Raw genomic sequence first — 15,068 nt, 5'->3', positions numbered from 1 at the left:
AGAGTGTGTGTGTGTGTGTGTGGGCATCAACATTTAAGTCCTTCTTTACTATAAATATCCACCTTTGACCAGCAGATGGCTAAATGCATGAAGAATGCTAATTACCAAAAAAAGACAATAATGTGAAAGTGGAGATTTAGAGTTAAAAAAGGACTAAAATATTTATCTTTTTCTCACCCAAACCTCTCATATCACTTCTGAAGTCATGCATTACACCACTGGAGTTTTATGGATTACTTTTATGCTGCCTTTTTTGTGCTTTTTGGAGCTTCATCGTTCTGGTCACCATTCACTTGCATTGTATCTACAGAGCTGAAATATTCTTCTAATAATCTTCACTTGTGTTCGGCAGAAGAAAGTCACACATCTGGGATGACATGAGGGTGAATAAATGATGAGAGAATTTCCATTTTTTGGGTGTACTATCCCTTTAAGAAATGTTTCTATCTGGGATGGAATACTTTAAACACTATATAGCGGATGTCCTCAAAACAGTATTTTAACGAGTTTAAGCAGGTTTCTGCAAAAAAAAAAAAAAAAATTCCAAGCATAACATCACATTGTAATATAACATACGCTACTACAATACTGTCAATCACTATTTATGAACGTGAGCAGTGGTGAGATTTATTCTTCACCGTTCAACAGGTAACAGACTACACAAAGCTAAAGAACAATTCTCTCTCAAAATGTGTTCAATTTCTGTCTCACACACCCCCTGCACTACACACACTCACGCTCTCTCTCTCTCTCTCTCTCTCTCTCACACACACACACACTCACGCTCTCTCTCTCTCTTTCTCTCTCTCTCACACACACACACACACACACACACACACACACACACACACACACACACACACACACACATGTTGGTCTACCTATCATTATGAGGACTTTCCATAGACATAATGACTTTTATACTGTATAAACTATAGATTCTATCCTCTAAACCTAACACAACCCCTAAACCTAACCCTCACAGAAAACCTTCTGCATTTTTACATTTTCAATAAAACATTGTTTAGTATGATTTTTAAGCGATTTGAATTATGGGGACACTAGAAATGTCCTCATAAATCACATTTATAGCATAATAACCTTGTAATTACCAGTTTATAACTTACAAAATTGTCCTGGTATATCACAAAAACACACACACACACACACACTGACACACACACTGAAACTCACACACACGCACGCACTCGCACACACACTCTCTCTCTCTCAAACACACACACACACACTCTCTCACTCACACACACACACACACACACATATACACACACACACAGTCTCACGCTCACTCTCACACACACTCACACTCTCTCTCTCACACACACACACACACACACACACACATACACACACACACGTGCTCTCTCTCTCACACACACACACACACACACACACACACACACACACACGTGCTTTCTCTCTCACACACACACTCACTCTCACACACACCCACACACACTCTCTCTCTCACACACACCCACACACACACTCTCTCTCTCACACACACACACACACTCACAGTCACACTCACACTCACACTCACACACACACACAGTCACACTCACACACACAGTCACACTCACACACACACACACACACACACAGTCACACACTCACTCTCACACACACACACTCTCACACTCGCGCACTCGCACACACTCTCACACACACACACACACACACACTGAAACTCACACTCACGCTCGCGCACTCACACTTACACTTACACTCACACTTACACTTACACTCACACTTACACTCACACACACACACACACACACACACACACACAGTCACACTCACACACACACACACAGTCACACACTCACTCTCACACACACACACACACACAGTCACACACTCACTCTCTCACACACACACTCTCACACTCGCGCACTCGCACACACTCTCACACACACACACACTCACACTCGCGCACTCGCACACACTCTCACACACACACTCTCACACTCGCGCACTCGCACACACTCTCACACACACACTCTCACACTCGCGCACTCGCACACACTCTCACACACACACACTGAAACTCACACTCACGCTCGCGCACACACACTTACACTTACACTCACACACACACACACACACACACACACACACACTCACGCACTCGCACAAACTCTCACACACACACACTCGTGCACTCGCACACACTCTCACACACACACACTGAAACTCACACTCACGCTCGCGCACTCACACTTACACTTACACTCACACTCACACACACACACACACACACACACACACACACACACACACACACTCACGCACGCACGCACTCGCACAAACTCTCACACACACTCGCACACACACACACACACACACACTCACACACACTCACACACACACACACATCACCAGTGCATTGAAAACATTAGAACACTCGCACATCATCTTAAACATGCTACAGTATCAATCAAATGTATGTCAATTGTGCAACTGCCAGGTCCTGTTGCGCACAGCAGACGAGAACATTTCCAAATGTTATGTTCAAAAGCCCAAACTACACGGCACACAAGAACATAGCCGAATACTTTTTTTAGTAAAAACATCCAACTTTATTAACTAATAAACTACATATAAAACACAGCACTGCAACACTTACACTACACAACAAACAAGAAACAAATACTTCGATATTCATTTAAATGATCATTCATCCATTACAATAACGCAGAATGAAGCTCTCTCGGTGCATTAATATAATCTCTTTGCTCATAGAACATTACAAATGTATAGAATATAAACGTGGAATATCAGCACATCTGCACAACTTTAGCAAATTAATTAATAGTTGAGCTTAACTAGAAAATACAGTGACGTACGGATGATTGAAAAGTCCTGATGTAACGTCTGTTTATTAGCCTGACAGGTTTCTTTCCTCTGTTAATGTATTCCCTATTTTATAATTAATATTAATTAGGGGAGGGGCATTCTCATTCTAGAGATTATTTGATTGGGCAAAAGTCTGTGTAGTGCAAGATGAGTCATCAATATTCTTGATCTGTGTGTATCGGCAAAAAGTTACATGAACTAAAAGCTACAAAACACGGACAATAAAATCGTAATTTTACGTGGCTGAAGGTGTTTTTGTTCTTCACAGCGCAGCCAAGCCACTTGGTGGGAAATTCCTTGATATTTCCAGGTTTTCCGTGACCTTGGGAACCCCGTCTCTAAACAGACACACTCATATGTTTATAGGAATCAAGACTCCATGTTTGGGTGCAGATCTGTCCTCTCTGTGGTCGCGATAAACGCCAGCGCCTTCTGCTGTCCGTAGGAGGAAGTCGGAAGAGCAGACAGGAATGCGGAGGACGGAACCTGCGACTGGCGTTCCAGGGAGCGGTAGATCGAAGGGGAGAGCGAGCGACCCTGCAGCCCAGCGTTGAAATGAAGCGGCGAACCGGTGGTCCTGGGAGCACGGGTGAGCGAGGAAGATGAAGAGGAGGAGAGATGCGTTCTGCTGCCGTAACCGTATGCCGCACTGCTCAGAAGAAACTCCCGGGAGCCGTACGCCGGCGGGGTGGGACCACGAGACGAAGGCCCTCGGAAATCGTGTGGCAGGCTGCGTCTGCTGGGCATGTCGTAGATGCCGATGTCCTGCCTGAGAGCGAGCGACACCTGCGGGAAACCCGGTGCTGGCTTGTCTTTGTCGTCCAACTCTCGTCGCTCCTGAATGGAGCTCATTACCGGTTTGGGGAGGCTGTCGTAGTGAGCGGGCGACGGCTCGCGGTGCTGTGGGGAATGTCGGCTGATATTCATGAACACCGGGCTGCAGGTATGCACTGGAATCCACTGCATGTCGACGGGACCCCTGGAGAGACCGGGATCGACGGGCAGGAACGGTGTCTGGTACGCCACAGGATGCACCCCTCGCTGGGCGACCTCGCCCGTCCGCAGCAGACTGTCGGACGATAGGCTGCTCTCTCGGCTGCTGAGGGGGCTGGGGGTCGGATGGGGACCCAGAGTTCCTCGGCGGCGGTTGGCGTGTTTAAAACTCAGCGAGTGGAAATTGAGAGTCAGCGTGCTGGACTGCAGGCGTGTCGAGACGGCGGTTTGATTCTCAGACTGTATCAGACGCGGTTCAGACAGGTCATCCTGAGATCCCAGCGGAGAATTCCTCTTCCCGATCTACACGGATAAATGAAGGAAACTTTAATGCAACATCTAAGAATAATCAATATTTTTATAGTGTTTTCCAGTAATGTGTATTCAATATTAATGTATATATACACAATATAAACCCCAGGGGGGGCGGGGCCGGGTTAAAGGGATAAAGGCGGCCGGTGACGATGGTTCGAGAGAGGGCAGAGCTCGGTCTGGAGGTAAACAAGGACACAAACACACACATGACGGACATGTCCGTAATTCTCTCTCTCTCTAACCATTGCCACCGGCCTCCTTTATCCCTCGCGCGCCTCATCAGGCCGATTGGGGACCGGGCATGCGATATTCCGACCCGGCCCCGCCCCCCTCCGCTCCACAGGGACGTTTACACATTTGTAATGAAAAATACTGGATAACAAAATTGTTTTGCCGTTTTTTATGTATTGTTGTTAATATCCAAGTTAATCTCAATGGACAGTATTTGTGTCATAATGTTGATTATTAACACAGAAATTAATTTCGACTCGTTCCTCCTTTTCTTCAAATGTGTGTTCCAGTGAGACTCTTCCAATGGAAGTCAATGGGGGCAATTTTTGGATGGTTTAAAGTCAGAAATGTGACACTTATTATTTTAGAAAAGCACACAATTAATTATTGTGTATTATTTGAGCTGTAAAGTTGTTTAAATCGTTGTTTTAAGATTTACAGTGTTGCGTCGTCATGGCAACAAAGTCATAAATGTATCTCTATCTCTCCACAGATGTGGTTATTAAGTGATTTAATGACAGTAAAATCATGTTAACACACATATTGTTTATGTCTTGTGTTTATACTTTTGAAACAGTATTTTAATGTTTACAGATTAAACCCCAATGACTTGCATTGAACCCGGAATATTCCCTGAACAACTCTGCAAAAATATTTTTCTTTACAAGAAAACCAGACAAAAATACTGACAATAATATTTAAAAATATTTAAAACAAGATATATTTATCTTATACCAAAATTGTAGACGATATTAAGACTTTCATAAGTTAGAAGTAAGTTTCAATACATTTTTATAGATTTGTGCTTTTGCGGGTCAAAAGGGGGCGCTAAATCATCAAAAATGTTTACGCTTCAAAGGTTAATGTCTCCGTGTACATAAGATCAGGCATATGAGGGGTCATTTCAAAGCTTAGAATCTGAACTTTTCAGAGATAAACATCACTTCTGCATTTATGTTACTTAAAATAACAAAATAAAGTCTGAAAAATTCACGTCGCAAATGAGAGCCCCCTAGAGGTAAGGGGTAGAAATATTTATATTCAAATAAAAGGCACTTGGCACATAAATGGGCAAGTCATATATCACATGAAAGCTCTCATTCTCAGGAATGTGACTGTATAGTTTATTTATAACACAGTTCAAAAGATGTTCAAAAGAATCAAAGTGAAATATGATTTCTGTATGTCATCAAATACAAATGTCTCGTTTATGCTCTGATAACTGCTGCTGTAAACCTTGAATAGATAAAAACTTTATATCTGCTTTTACTTTAGCATGTTCTCTATAAAATGAGCCATTGTTTACTTGTCTGTGAGTTTGCTTGTGTGAATAATCCAATGTTATATCTAAGATGCCCAGAACTAAATATGCCATCCAGAAAGAAAGGAGTGCAAAACAAATCATCAGAAAATATGTTTTCTTCTATCGATGATAAATGATTATATACTGCATCACAATGGGGAGCATCTCGGCTTTCTAATGACACCTAGATTGAGCTTGTAGTCCACTCAGAGGCCGAGATATTCAATGAAATAATGAGGGTGTTGCTTGAACTGAACATTAGACTGAATGTCTATGGACGAGCACATATGTGAGGGGTATAATGTGTTACAGCGCCCCCTACAGTTCACATCTGTGAGGGATAAAATGTGTTAGAGCGCCCCCTACAGTTCACATCTCTGAGGGGTATAATGCGTTAGAGCGCCCCCTACAGTTCACATCTGTGAGGGATAAAATGTGTTAGAGCGCCCCCTACAGTTCACATCTCTGAGGGGTATAATGCGTTAGAGCGCCCCCTACAGTTCACATCTGTGAGGGATAAAATGTGTTAGAGCGCCCCCTACAGTTCACATCTGTGAGGGGTATAATGTGTTAGAGCGCCCCCTACAGTTCACATCTGTGAGGGGTAAAATGTGTTAGAGCCCCCTACAGTTCACATCTGTGAGGGATAAATGTGTTAGAGCGCCCCTACAGTTCACATCTGTGAGGGATAAAATGTGTTAGAGCGCCCCCTACAGTTCACATCTGTGAGGGATAAATGTGTTAGAGCGCCCCCTACAATTCACATCTGTGAGGGGTATAATGTGTTAGAGCGCCCCCTACAGTTCACATCTGTGAGGGGTATAATGTGTTAGAGCGCCCCCTACAGTTCACATCTGTGAGGGGTAAAATGTGTTAGAGCGCCCCCTACAGTTCACATCTGTGAGGGGTATAATGTGTTAGAGCGCCCCCTACAGTTCACATCTGTGTATTGTGATGGAATGTGATGGAGGAAAAATCTTTTTTCGAGTGTTTTCTATCATCTAGTGGAATAAAATGGGACTTTTCAAAGTGAGTTTGAGTGAACAGAACCAGAATTACATGCTTACAAAATTAAGACTACAATTTTTTTTTTTATTATTATAAATACACACAATATTATTTATGAATAATTATGAGTTATTTTATTTTATTTGGGGGGTTCTCTGAAAAATGAGACCAATTATTTTGCAATTATGGCACAGGATGTGTGACGTTAAGATATATTCTTTTAAAACAGTGCGCAATGTTCATTCTCAAGCAAATTAATCTTGTTTTTAAGGATGTTTAGATATTTTCAATGGAAAACAAGTCAAAAATACTGGTTAAGAAAACGTGAGCTGCCTTACAAGGGGCCGTTCACACAGAATGAAGGTGTCTTATAAGGGCGACTTTTCTAACGTTGCCGTGTGTCATCCTTTTATGTCAAATATATTAATTTAATCAATTAATTTGATCTGATAAATGAGATACTGTAGGCTGTCACCAATCAAATTAAATATGAATACATACTAATATTTGTAGAGTATTGGCACTGGTTTCCCAGTTTGATTAAATTCGATTCCAATTATCAATTTGTAATTCAATATTTATTTATTTTATTTATATATTTATTTCCGTTACAGTCTCAACAGGCATGTTTCAGTACTTACACAAGTGCACGATCTCTGAACTGCACAATGTGTATTTTGCCTATAATGTTAGCATATAAAACGAATAAAGAGATGAACGTTATCAACACATGCATGCCAGATAATAATAAAAAAAACGATACATTTTGGGGGCGTTTTGGTCCACTTCAATGGCTTTTTTGGCACAAGCCCTGTTCATTTCTGACCCTCGTCACGTCTGTAAAAGTTAAAGTTCTTTTAAATGAACATGACATCTTAAAAATGATGCTCTCGTAGCATGAGCTGCTGAAAGCAACAGCATGAATCAACGCGTCCTGTGTGAACGGCCCCAAATGGAACCTCATAAGTGACTAACTTGAGACGCTCCACTGTGAATAGGCAGTAACACACACACACACACACACACACACATGTAGTGTTTCCATGTTTTATGGGGACTTTCCATAGACATAATGGTTTTTATACTGTACAAACTTTATATTCTATCCCCTAAACCTAACCCTACCCCTAAACCTAACCCTCACAGAAAACATTCTGCATTTTTACATTTTCAAAAAACATAATTTAGTATGTGTGAAGCTTTTCCACTAAGGAAGACACGAAACAGCGTTGACTTCAAAGGTAGGATTCTTTTTAATTTTACTTGTTATCAATCAGTCACTATATACAGTGTAACTTTTCTCTGTGTTGGCGTCGGGTTCTCTCTCCCTGAGGCTCGGTTGCTGCTGCTTTTTATCCCGCTCTCCTCACACTACTGCAATTAGACACAGGTGTTAGACATAATTTAGCTCAGGTGTGAGCCCTTACCGCTTTCTCTCCCGGACGGGCGCTTGACCACGCCCGCTGCCACATACCCCCACCGCCCGACTCAGGCCGGGCGTCATCCGGCCTGCCTACCACTCCCCCATTTCTGGAGAGGAAGTCCGCAGCAGCCATCTGCACCCCCGGTCTGTGGATCACCTTGAACTTAAAAGGCTGGAGTGCCAGATACCAACGGGTGATCCGGGCGTTAGTATCTTTCATGCGGTGGAGCCACTGCAGTGGGGCATGATCCGAGCAGAGGGTGAAGGCCCGCCCCAGCAGGTAGTATCGGAGGGTGAGGACCGCCCACTTGATGGCCAGACACTCCTTCTCTACGGTGCTGTACTTAGTCTCCCTCAGGGAGAGCTTCCGGCTAATGTACAGCACCGGGCGCTCCTCTCCCTCCACCACCTGTGAGAGTATGGCCCCCAGCCCTCTGTCTGAAGCGTCCGTCTGTAATACAAAGGGGAGAGAGAAGTTAGGTGTATGCAACAGCGGCCCCCCACAAAGTGCAGCTTTAATCTGAGTAAATGCCTGTTGGCACTGCTCTGACCATTGGACCGGGTCTGGAGCCCCCTTTTTAGTGAGGTCAGTCAGCGGGCTGGTGATATCCGAATAATTAGGCACAAACCGTCTGTAATAGCCAGCCAGCCCCAGGAACTGCCTCACCCCCTTTTTGGTCTTAGGTCTAGGGCAAGTCGCAATCGCCGCGGTCTTATCAATTTGGGGACGCACCTGGCCCAAGTGGAACCCCAGATACCGTACCTCCACACGCCCAATCGCGCACTTCTTAGGGTTTGCTGTGAGCCCCGCCCGCCGCAGCGATCTCAGGACGGCCCTCAGATGTTGCATGTGCCGCTGCCAATCATTGCTATAAATGATAATATCATCCAAATAGGCAGTGGCGTACGCGGTGTGCGGTCTGAGGATCTGAGTCGCTGAAACGTGGCCGGAGCCCCAAACAAACCGAAAGGAAGCGTCACAAATTGGTGTAATCCAAACGGCGTAGTGAAGGCTGTTTTCTCACGGGACATTGGTGTCAAGGGGATCTGCCAATAACCCTTTGTTAAATCCAAGGTCGAATAAAATCGAGCAGAACCTAACCGATCGAGCAGTTCATCAACACGGGGCATTGGGTACGCGTCAAATTTAGACACCGCGTTGACTTTTCTGTAATCCACACAGAATCGAACAGACCCATCACTCTTGGGAACAAGAACAACCGGGCTGGACCAATCACTGTGGGATTCCTCTATTACGCCCATATCAAGCATCGCATCTAATTCCTCCCGTACTATTTTCTTTTTATGTTCGGGTAAGCTGATAGGACGGCAACGCACCACCGCACCCGGCTTGGTCTCGATGTGGTGCTGTATGATGTTTGTACGGCCCGGTAGAGGGGAAAACACATCCGCAAATTCCTTTTGTAATTCGGAAACCTCTGTGAGTTGCCGCAGTGAGAGTTGGTCTCCACAAGTAACCGGAGTGTTAAAATTGTAGTTTTTGTTTACCTCCGGTCCGAGCTCCACCCTCTCGGAACTACTGTGGCCAACGTCACAGAGGCCGCCTCCTCCTCCATAATTTCAGGAGGTTGAGGTGATAAATTTGACGTCGCCCCTCTATCGGTACGTATAACTTCATAATCGAGATCCCCTACTCGTCGTGTGACCTCAAAGGGTCCTTGCCACTTGGCGAGTAATTTAGAGCTCGATGTTGGGAGTAATACAAGTACCTTATCTCCCGGTGCAAATTCCCGTAGCCGCGCACCCCTGTCATACAGCCGGCGTTGGCGTTCTTGAGCTTGGAGCAAATTCTCCTGTGTTAATCGCCCCAGTGTGTGGAGTTTTGCTCTAAGATCGAGAACGAACTGAATTTCATTTTTGCTATTAGAAGGTCCCTCCTCCCACGCCACGGATGACGTCAAGGACACCGCGGGGCATCGCCCGTACAGCAGCTCAAACGGGGAGAACCCTGTGGAGGCTTGTGGGACCTCTCGTACTGCAAACAACAGGGGTCTAGCCACTTATCCCAATTTCTAAGCGTCATCGTGTATGCAATTTACTGAATCATGTTCTTGAGTGTTTTATTAAATCGTTCCACTAGGCCATCAGTCTGTGGATGGTAAACGCTAGTGCGAATCGATTTAATGCCCAAGAGCTCGTAAAGTTCGCGGAGTGTTCAGTGACATAAAAGTCGTGCCTTGATCGGTGAGGATTTCTTTCGGAATCCCCACCCGGAGATTATCTTGAAGAGTGCCCCTGCAACACTACGTGCGGAGATGTTGCTCAGAGGCACTGTTTCGGATATCGCGTCGCGTAATCCACTAGGACTAACACGGCGATGTCCGCGTGCTGACCGTTCTAATGGCCCGACGAGGTCCATCCCAATTCTTTCGAAGGGGACCTCGATTAATGGTAGAGGGCGCAATGGCGCTTTTGGGGTGGCCGGTGGGTTTACCAGCTGACATTCATGGCACGCCGCACACCACCTGCGGACGTCACCGCCAATGCCCGGCCAATAGAAACGGGCTATTAGACGGAGAAGTGTTTTCCGTTCCCCTAGGTGACCGGCCATAGGATTATAGTGAGCCGCCTGGAAAACCATTTCCCGGCGGCTCCGTGGAATCAATAACTGCGTTACTTCCTCCTTTGTTTGAGCGTCCTGCGTCACTCTGTATAACCGATCTTTAATAAGCGAAAAATACGGATATGAAACGGCGACACCCGGCCGGAGTTGTTGACCATCGATTACTCTCACTTGGTCAAAAGCGTGCTTAAGGGTTTCATCCCGCGACTGCTCCAAGGGAAGTCCCCTCCGGAATTCCGGAGAGGAGGGGCGACAACCTCGCCCCTTCCTCGTCATTCGAGCAGCCGAGGACGGCCCGGCTCCGCCTCCCGCCAAAGCATCGCACATCACACATCCCTTCACTTTCATGCAGGACCCATCCGCACAAACTCCCTCCAATAACTTTCTAAAATTCGGCCAATCAGTACCCAAAATTAGCGGATGGGTGAGGCGGGAACTAACCGCTGCCTCCACACTATGTTTTTCTCCCCGGAATTTGATCGCCAAAGTCACCACGGGATAGTTGTGAATATCCCCATGCACACACCTCACCCTCACCAGTTTAGCTGAGCCCAGAGCCCCGGGTTGAACCAAGCGTTGGTGGATGGTGGTCTGATTACAGCCGGTATCCAACAAAGCTTGGTATGTACCCCCCTGGATCCTTACCGGAATCCGGTACGCTCCAGCCCGATCGGGGGCAGCCTGCGGGACATCGGAGACCCGCACCACCGTCCCTATTTCCATTAGCGGACACTGATCCCGGAAGTGGTCCGGGTCGCCGCACCTCCAGTAGACCGGCCCAGGCGCCACGGCCGCACCCGTGCTGGCGGGAGCCCCCACCTGAGGAGGAGAGCGGCTGAAGGACGAGTACGGGGTAGGCGGGTTCTCCCACGGTCGGGAAGTTGGTCTCACGAACCCTCCACGCCTGCGCGGGGCAGTAACGGACCCTGGGGAGAGAGCAGAGCGAGAGGGAAGAGGGGAGGGGAAAAACACAGGGGAGGGCACAGGGGAAGGAGAGAGAGAGAGAGAGGGCTCATCCGCCCTTGGAATCGCCGCCATGTGGTCCTCCGCGAGTTGTACGGCTTCCTCCAGCGACGCCGGGCGGTGGCACTGGACCCACTCCGCCGTTTTCTTGGGCAAACGCTGAACAAGCTGCTCCAGCACCACCTGATCGACCAGTCCCTCGACACCGCGGTCCCCCGCAAGCAGCCACCTCCGACAGGCATCACGGAGGCGCTGGGCGAACGCGAACGGGCGGTCGATCTTATCCAGCTTCATAGCCCGGAAGAGCTGGCGATTTCCTTCCGGGCTCCGACCAACCCGTTGCAGGATGGCTCTCCTCAGGTCTGCATAAGCCAGGAGGCTTGTTGCCGGCAGTTGTTGCGCCGCGAGTTGTGCTTCCCCGGACAAGAGAGGGACTAGACGGGCTGCCCACTGGTCTTGGGGCCACCCCCAAATTTCCGCCGTACGTTCAAACAAATCGATGAACGCCTCTGGATCATCTGCCGGCCCCATCTTCTGTAACGCGGGTGGGGGTAATGTGGCGCGGGTGTCCGGGGTCGCGGCTGCGGCTGGAGCGGCCTCCTGGGTGAGGAGGCTCCGGATTGTGAGCCGGTCCTCTGCTTGAGCCCGCATGATCTCGAAGAACCGACGATCCTGGTCTTGCCGGAGCTCAAGCAGGGACTGTTGGTGGCCCTGATGGAGTGTAGCGAGGGACTGGAGGACTTCCGCCAGCTGGGAGGACTCTATGGGGCGACTCTGTTCCATAATTTGTAGAAAATTTTCTAGGTCCCGGGTTTCTGCACCAGTGTGAAGCTTTTCCACTAAGGAAGACACGAAACAGCATTGACTTCAAAGGTAGGATTCTTTTTAATTTTACTTGTTATCAATCAGTCACTATATACAGTGTAACTTTTCTCTGTGTTGGCGTCGGGTTCTCTCTCCCTGAGGCTCGGTTGCTGCTGCTTTTTATCCCGCTCTCCTCACACTACTGCAATTAGACACAGGTGTTAGACATAATTTAGCTCAGGTGTGAGCGCCCTTACCGCTTTTCTCTCCCGGACGGGCGCTTGACCACGCCCCCGCTACCACAGTATGATTTATAAGCTGTTTTCCTCATGGGGACCGACAAAATGTCCTCACAAGGTCAAACATTTCGGGTTTTACTATCCTCATGGGGACATTTGGTCCCCACAAAGTGATAAATACACGCTCACACTCACACACACACACACACACACACACACACACACACACACATACACTCTAGACAGCTCAATAAGTGTTGAAACAGATCTTATATGAGTATTTTCACCTGGTACAGCAATCTTGTGGGCGATTCTGAGGTGTGAAGTTTATTGATCCTGTGTGCTGAAGACATTGCGGTCCGAGAATGGCGCAAACTCTCTTTAATGAAGCAAAATGAGAAAAGAATGACATTATTTGGTGTTCAGTGAGAATATTTACAGACTTACACATGACCACGCACCTTCCAAAGCAGCTAGATGGTTCTTGAGCAGGACTGGATCTGGTTTCGGGGGCAGCGGCGGTGGAGCGCTCAATCGTTTATTATCAGGAACATCTACTTCATCTACAGACTAACACACGCAACATACATGTAAAAGTTACACCAGCTCATAAACGCTCAATACTATAGACACCAATAATTAATATAGTGTTACGATAGGTTTGAGATGCATATAATGGAGTAGTTGACGCATACCAGATCCCCTTTTTTAATTAACGCCCATATTTTATATTACAATTATGATGAATGTATTTGGAATAATGCTTATTTTTCTATAGTTCTCCTATAACTGTTCTGAGACCAGTGCAGACAGACAGCACACTGGAGGTTAAGTCATGCACTAAATAGGGAGCAAGGGAGCATCCTATAGCTCTCTATAACTGTTCTGAGACCAGTGCAGACAGACAGCACACTGGAGGTTAAGTCATGCACTAAATAGGGAGCAAGGGAGCATCCTATATCTCTCCTATAACTGTTCTGAGACCAGTGCAGACAGACAGCACACTGGAGGTTAACTCATGCACTAAATAGGGAGCAAGGGAGCATCCTATAGCTCTCCTATAACTGTTCTGAGACCAGTGCAGACAGACAGCACACTGGAGGTTAAGTCATGCACTAAATAGGGAGCAAGGGAGTATCCTATAGCTCTTGATGCAGTTAAGTGTATAGATTAGTGTTATTTAAAATTTCACAACTTAGTCCCACTGTCCACATATGAGGACATACATTATTAGGAAAACTAATGTTTATTAGGTGCTAATAGTTACAAATCAAAAAGGCGAATGGAAAATGTACACGGCTGTTACGCTGGGGTCTCAGGAGGTTTAAAAATAAATATATTTCTTTTAAATTATGAAACGTTTTTTTAAAACTTTTTGCTTTCGGGGGGTCTGTGTATCTCAGCGAGTATTAACGTTGACTATCACACGTGGAGTCGTAAGTTTGAGTGACCAAATTGTCCGGTTGCTATGGAGGGTAGAGTCACATGGGGTAACCTCCTCGTGGTCGCTATAATGTGGTTCTCGCTCTCGGTGGGGCGTGTGGTGAGTTGTGCGTGGATGCCGCGGAGAATAGCGTGAAGCCTCCACACGTGCTACGTCTCCACGGTAACGCGCTCAACAACGAAATAAGATGCGCGGATTAACGGTCTCAGACGTGGAGGCGACTGAGATTCATCCTCCACCACCCGGATTGAGGCGAGTCACTACACCACCACGAGGACTTCGAGCGCATTGGGCGTTACAAATTTCACTGCTCTAAAATATTTTTAATAAGCAAGACGTTGCTTGCAATCCAGTTATATCAGTTTTGTGAGCGAATCGTTCTTTTGAGTCAGTTCTTTTAAATTAATTATTCAAAATTACTTTTATCCCTATAACACGGTGTATCAAATATTATACATAACGTTTGACATCTCCTATTTCACTCTCTGTTCAAGCTGATGAGCCAAACAATCTATGGTATGTATGTTTCACGTGTTTATGGCACCATCTAGTGGTTATTTGAGGAAAAGATGTTTCAATGTTTATATCGATCTATTTAAAATGAAAAGTGACTCTTATGTTGGAATAAATGACAGCTGAGTTTAATAAAGTTAAAAGTAACAGTAATGATTATATTGTTACTGATATTGTAAAATGAGTTTTTGCTGAATAGAAGCAACTTGTGCTTGGTTAAAATGTTGTATATTATTTTATAAAAAAAAAAACCTGCTTTAAAATCAATGTATTAAATATGATACAACAGTTTGAGGAATATCTCTCAATCAGCATTACAATACATTCATGCACACCACAAAAAAATAAAATAAAAGAGCTTTAAAAAT

The 15,068-nt window shown here is 45.9% G+C and overlaps 2 protein-coding genes across 5 annotated transcripts in view; one reads left to right on the top strand and one right to left on the bottom strand.

The window, feature by feature from the left end:
• Positions 1 to 15,068, top strand: part of LOC127636402 (transcription factor RFX3) — a 211,971-nt gene that overhangs the window by 123,571 nt on the left and 73,332 nt on the right. Inside the window, exon 18 of one of the 4 annotated variants that reach the window (XR_007969585.1) lies at positions 13,571 to 13,661. The exons of 2 other annotated variants lie outside the window; for them this stretch is intronic. The gene's annotated coding sequence lies outside the window, so the exon portion shown is untranslated. Of the gene's footprint in view, positions 1 to 13,570; positions 13,864 to 15,068 lie in introns of those variants that run through there. One more of the 4 variants, XR_007969584.1, reaches the window with a different exon arrangement.
• zdhhc8a (zinc finger DHHC-type palmitoyltransferase 8a) overlaps positions 2,436 to 15,068 on the bottom strand; it is a 29,746-nt gene continuing 17,113 nt past the window's right edge. Inside the window, exons 8-10 of the mRNA XM_052116862.1 lie at positions 13,205 to 13,313; positions 13,031 to 13,122; positions 2,436 to 4,176 (exon numbers count right to left, since the gene is read on the bottom strand). Of these exons, the coding sequence (XP_051972822.1) occupies positions 3,250 to 4,176; positions 13,031 to 13,122; positions 13,205 to 13,313 (1,128 nt within the window). The 3' untranslated portion in view covers positions 2,436 to 3,249. The remainder of the gene's footprint in view (positions 4,177 to 13,030; positions 13,123 to 13,204; positions 13,314 to 15,068) is intronic.

This window comes from Xyrauchen texanus, chromosome 44 (genome assembly GCF_025860055.1).
Source record: "Xyrauchen texanus isolate HMW12.3.18 chromosome 44, RBS_HiC_50CHRs, whole genome shotgun sequence".
Classification (NCBI taxonomy): domain Eukaryota; kingdom Metazoa; phylum Chordata; class Actinopteri; order Cypriniformes; family Catostomidae; genus Xyrauchen; species Xyrauchen texanus.
This window is presented reverse-complemented; position numbering and strand designations above follow the sequence as displayed.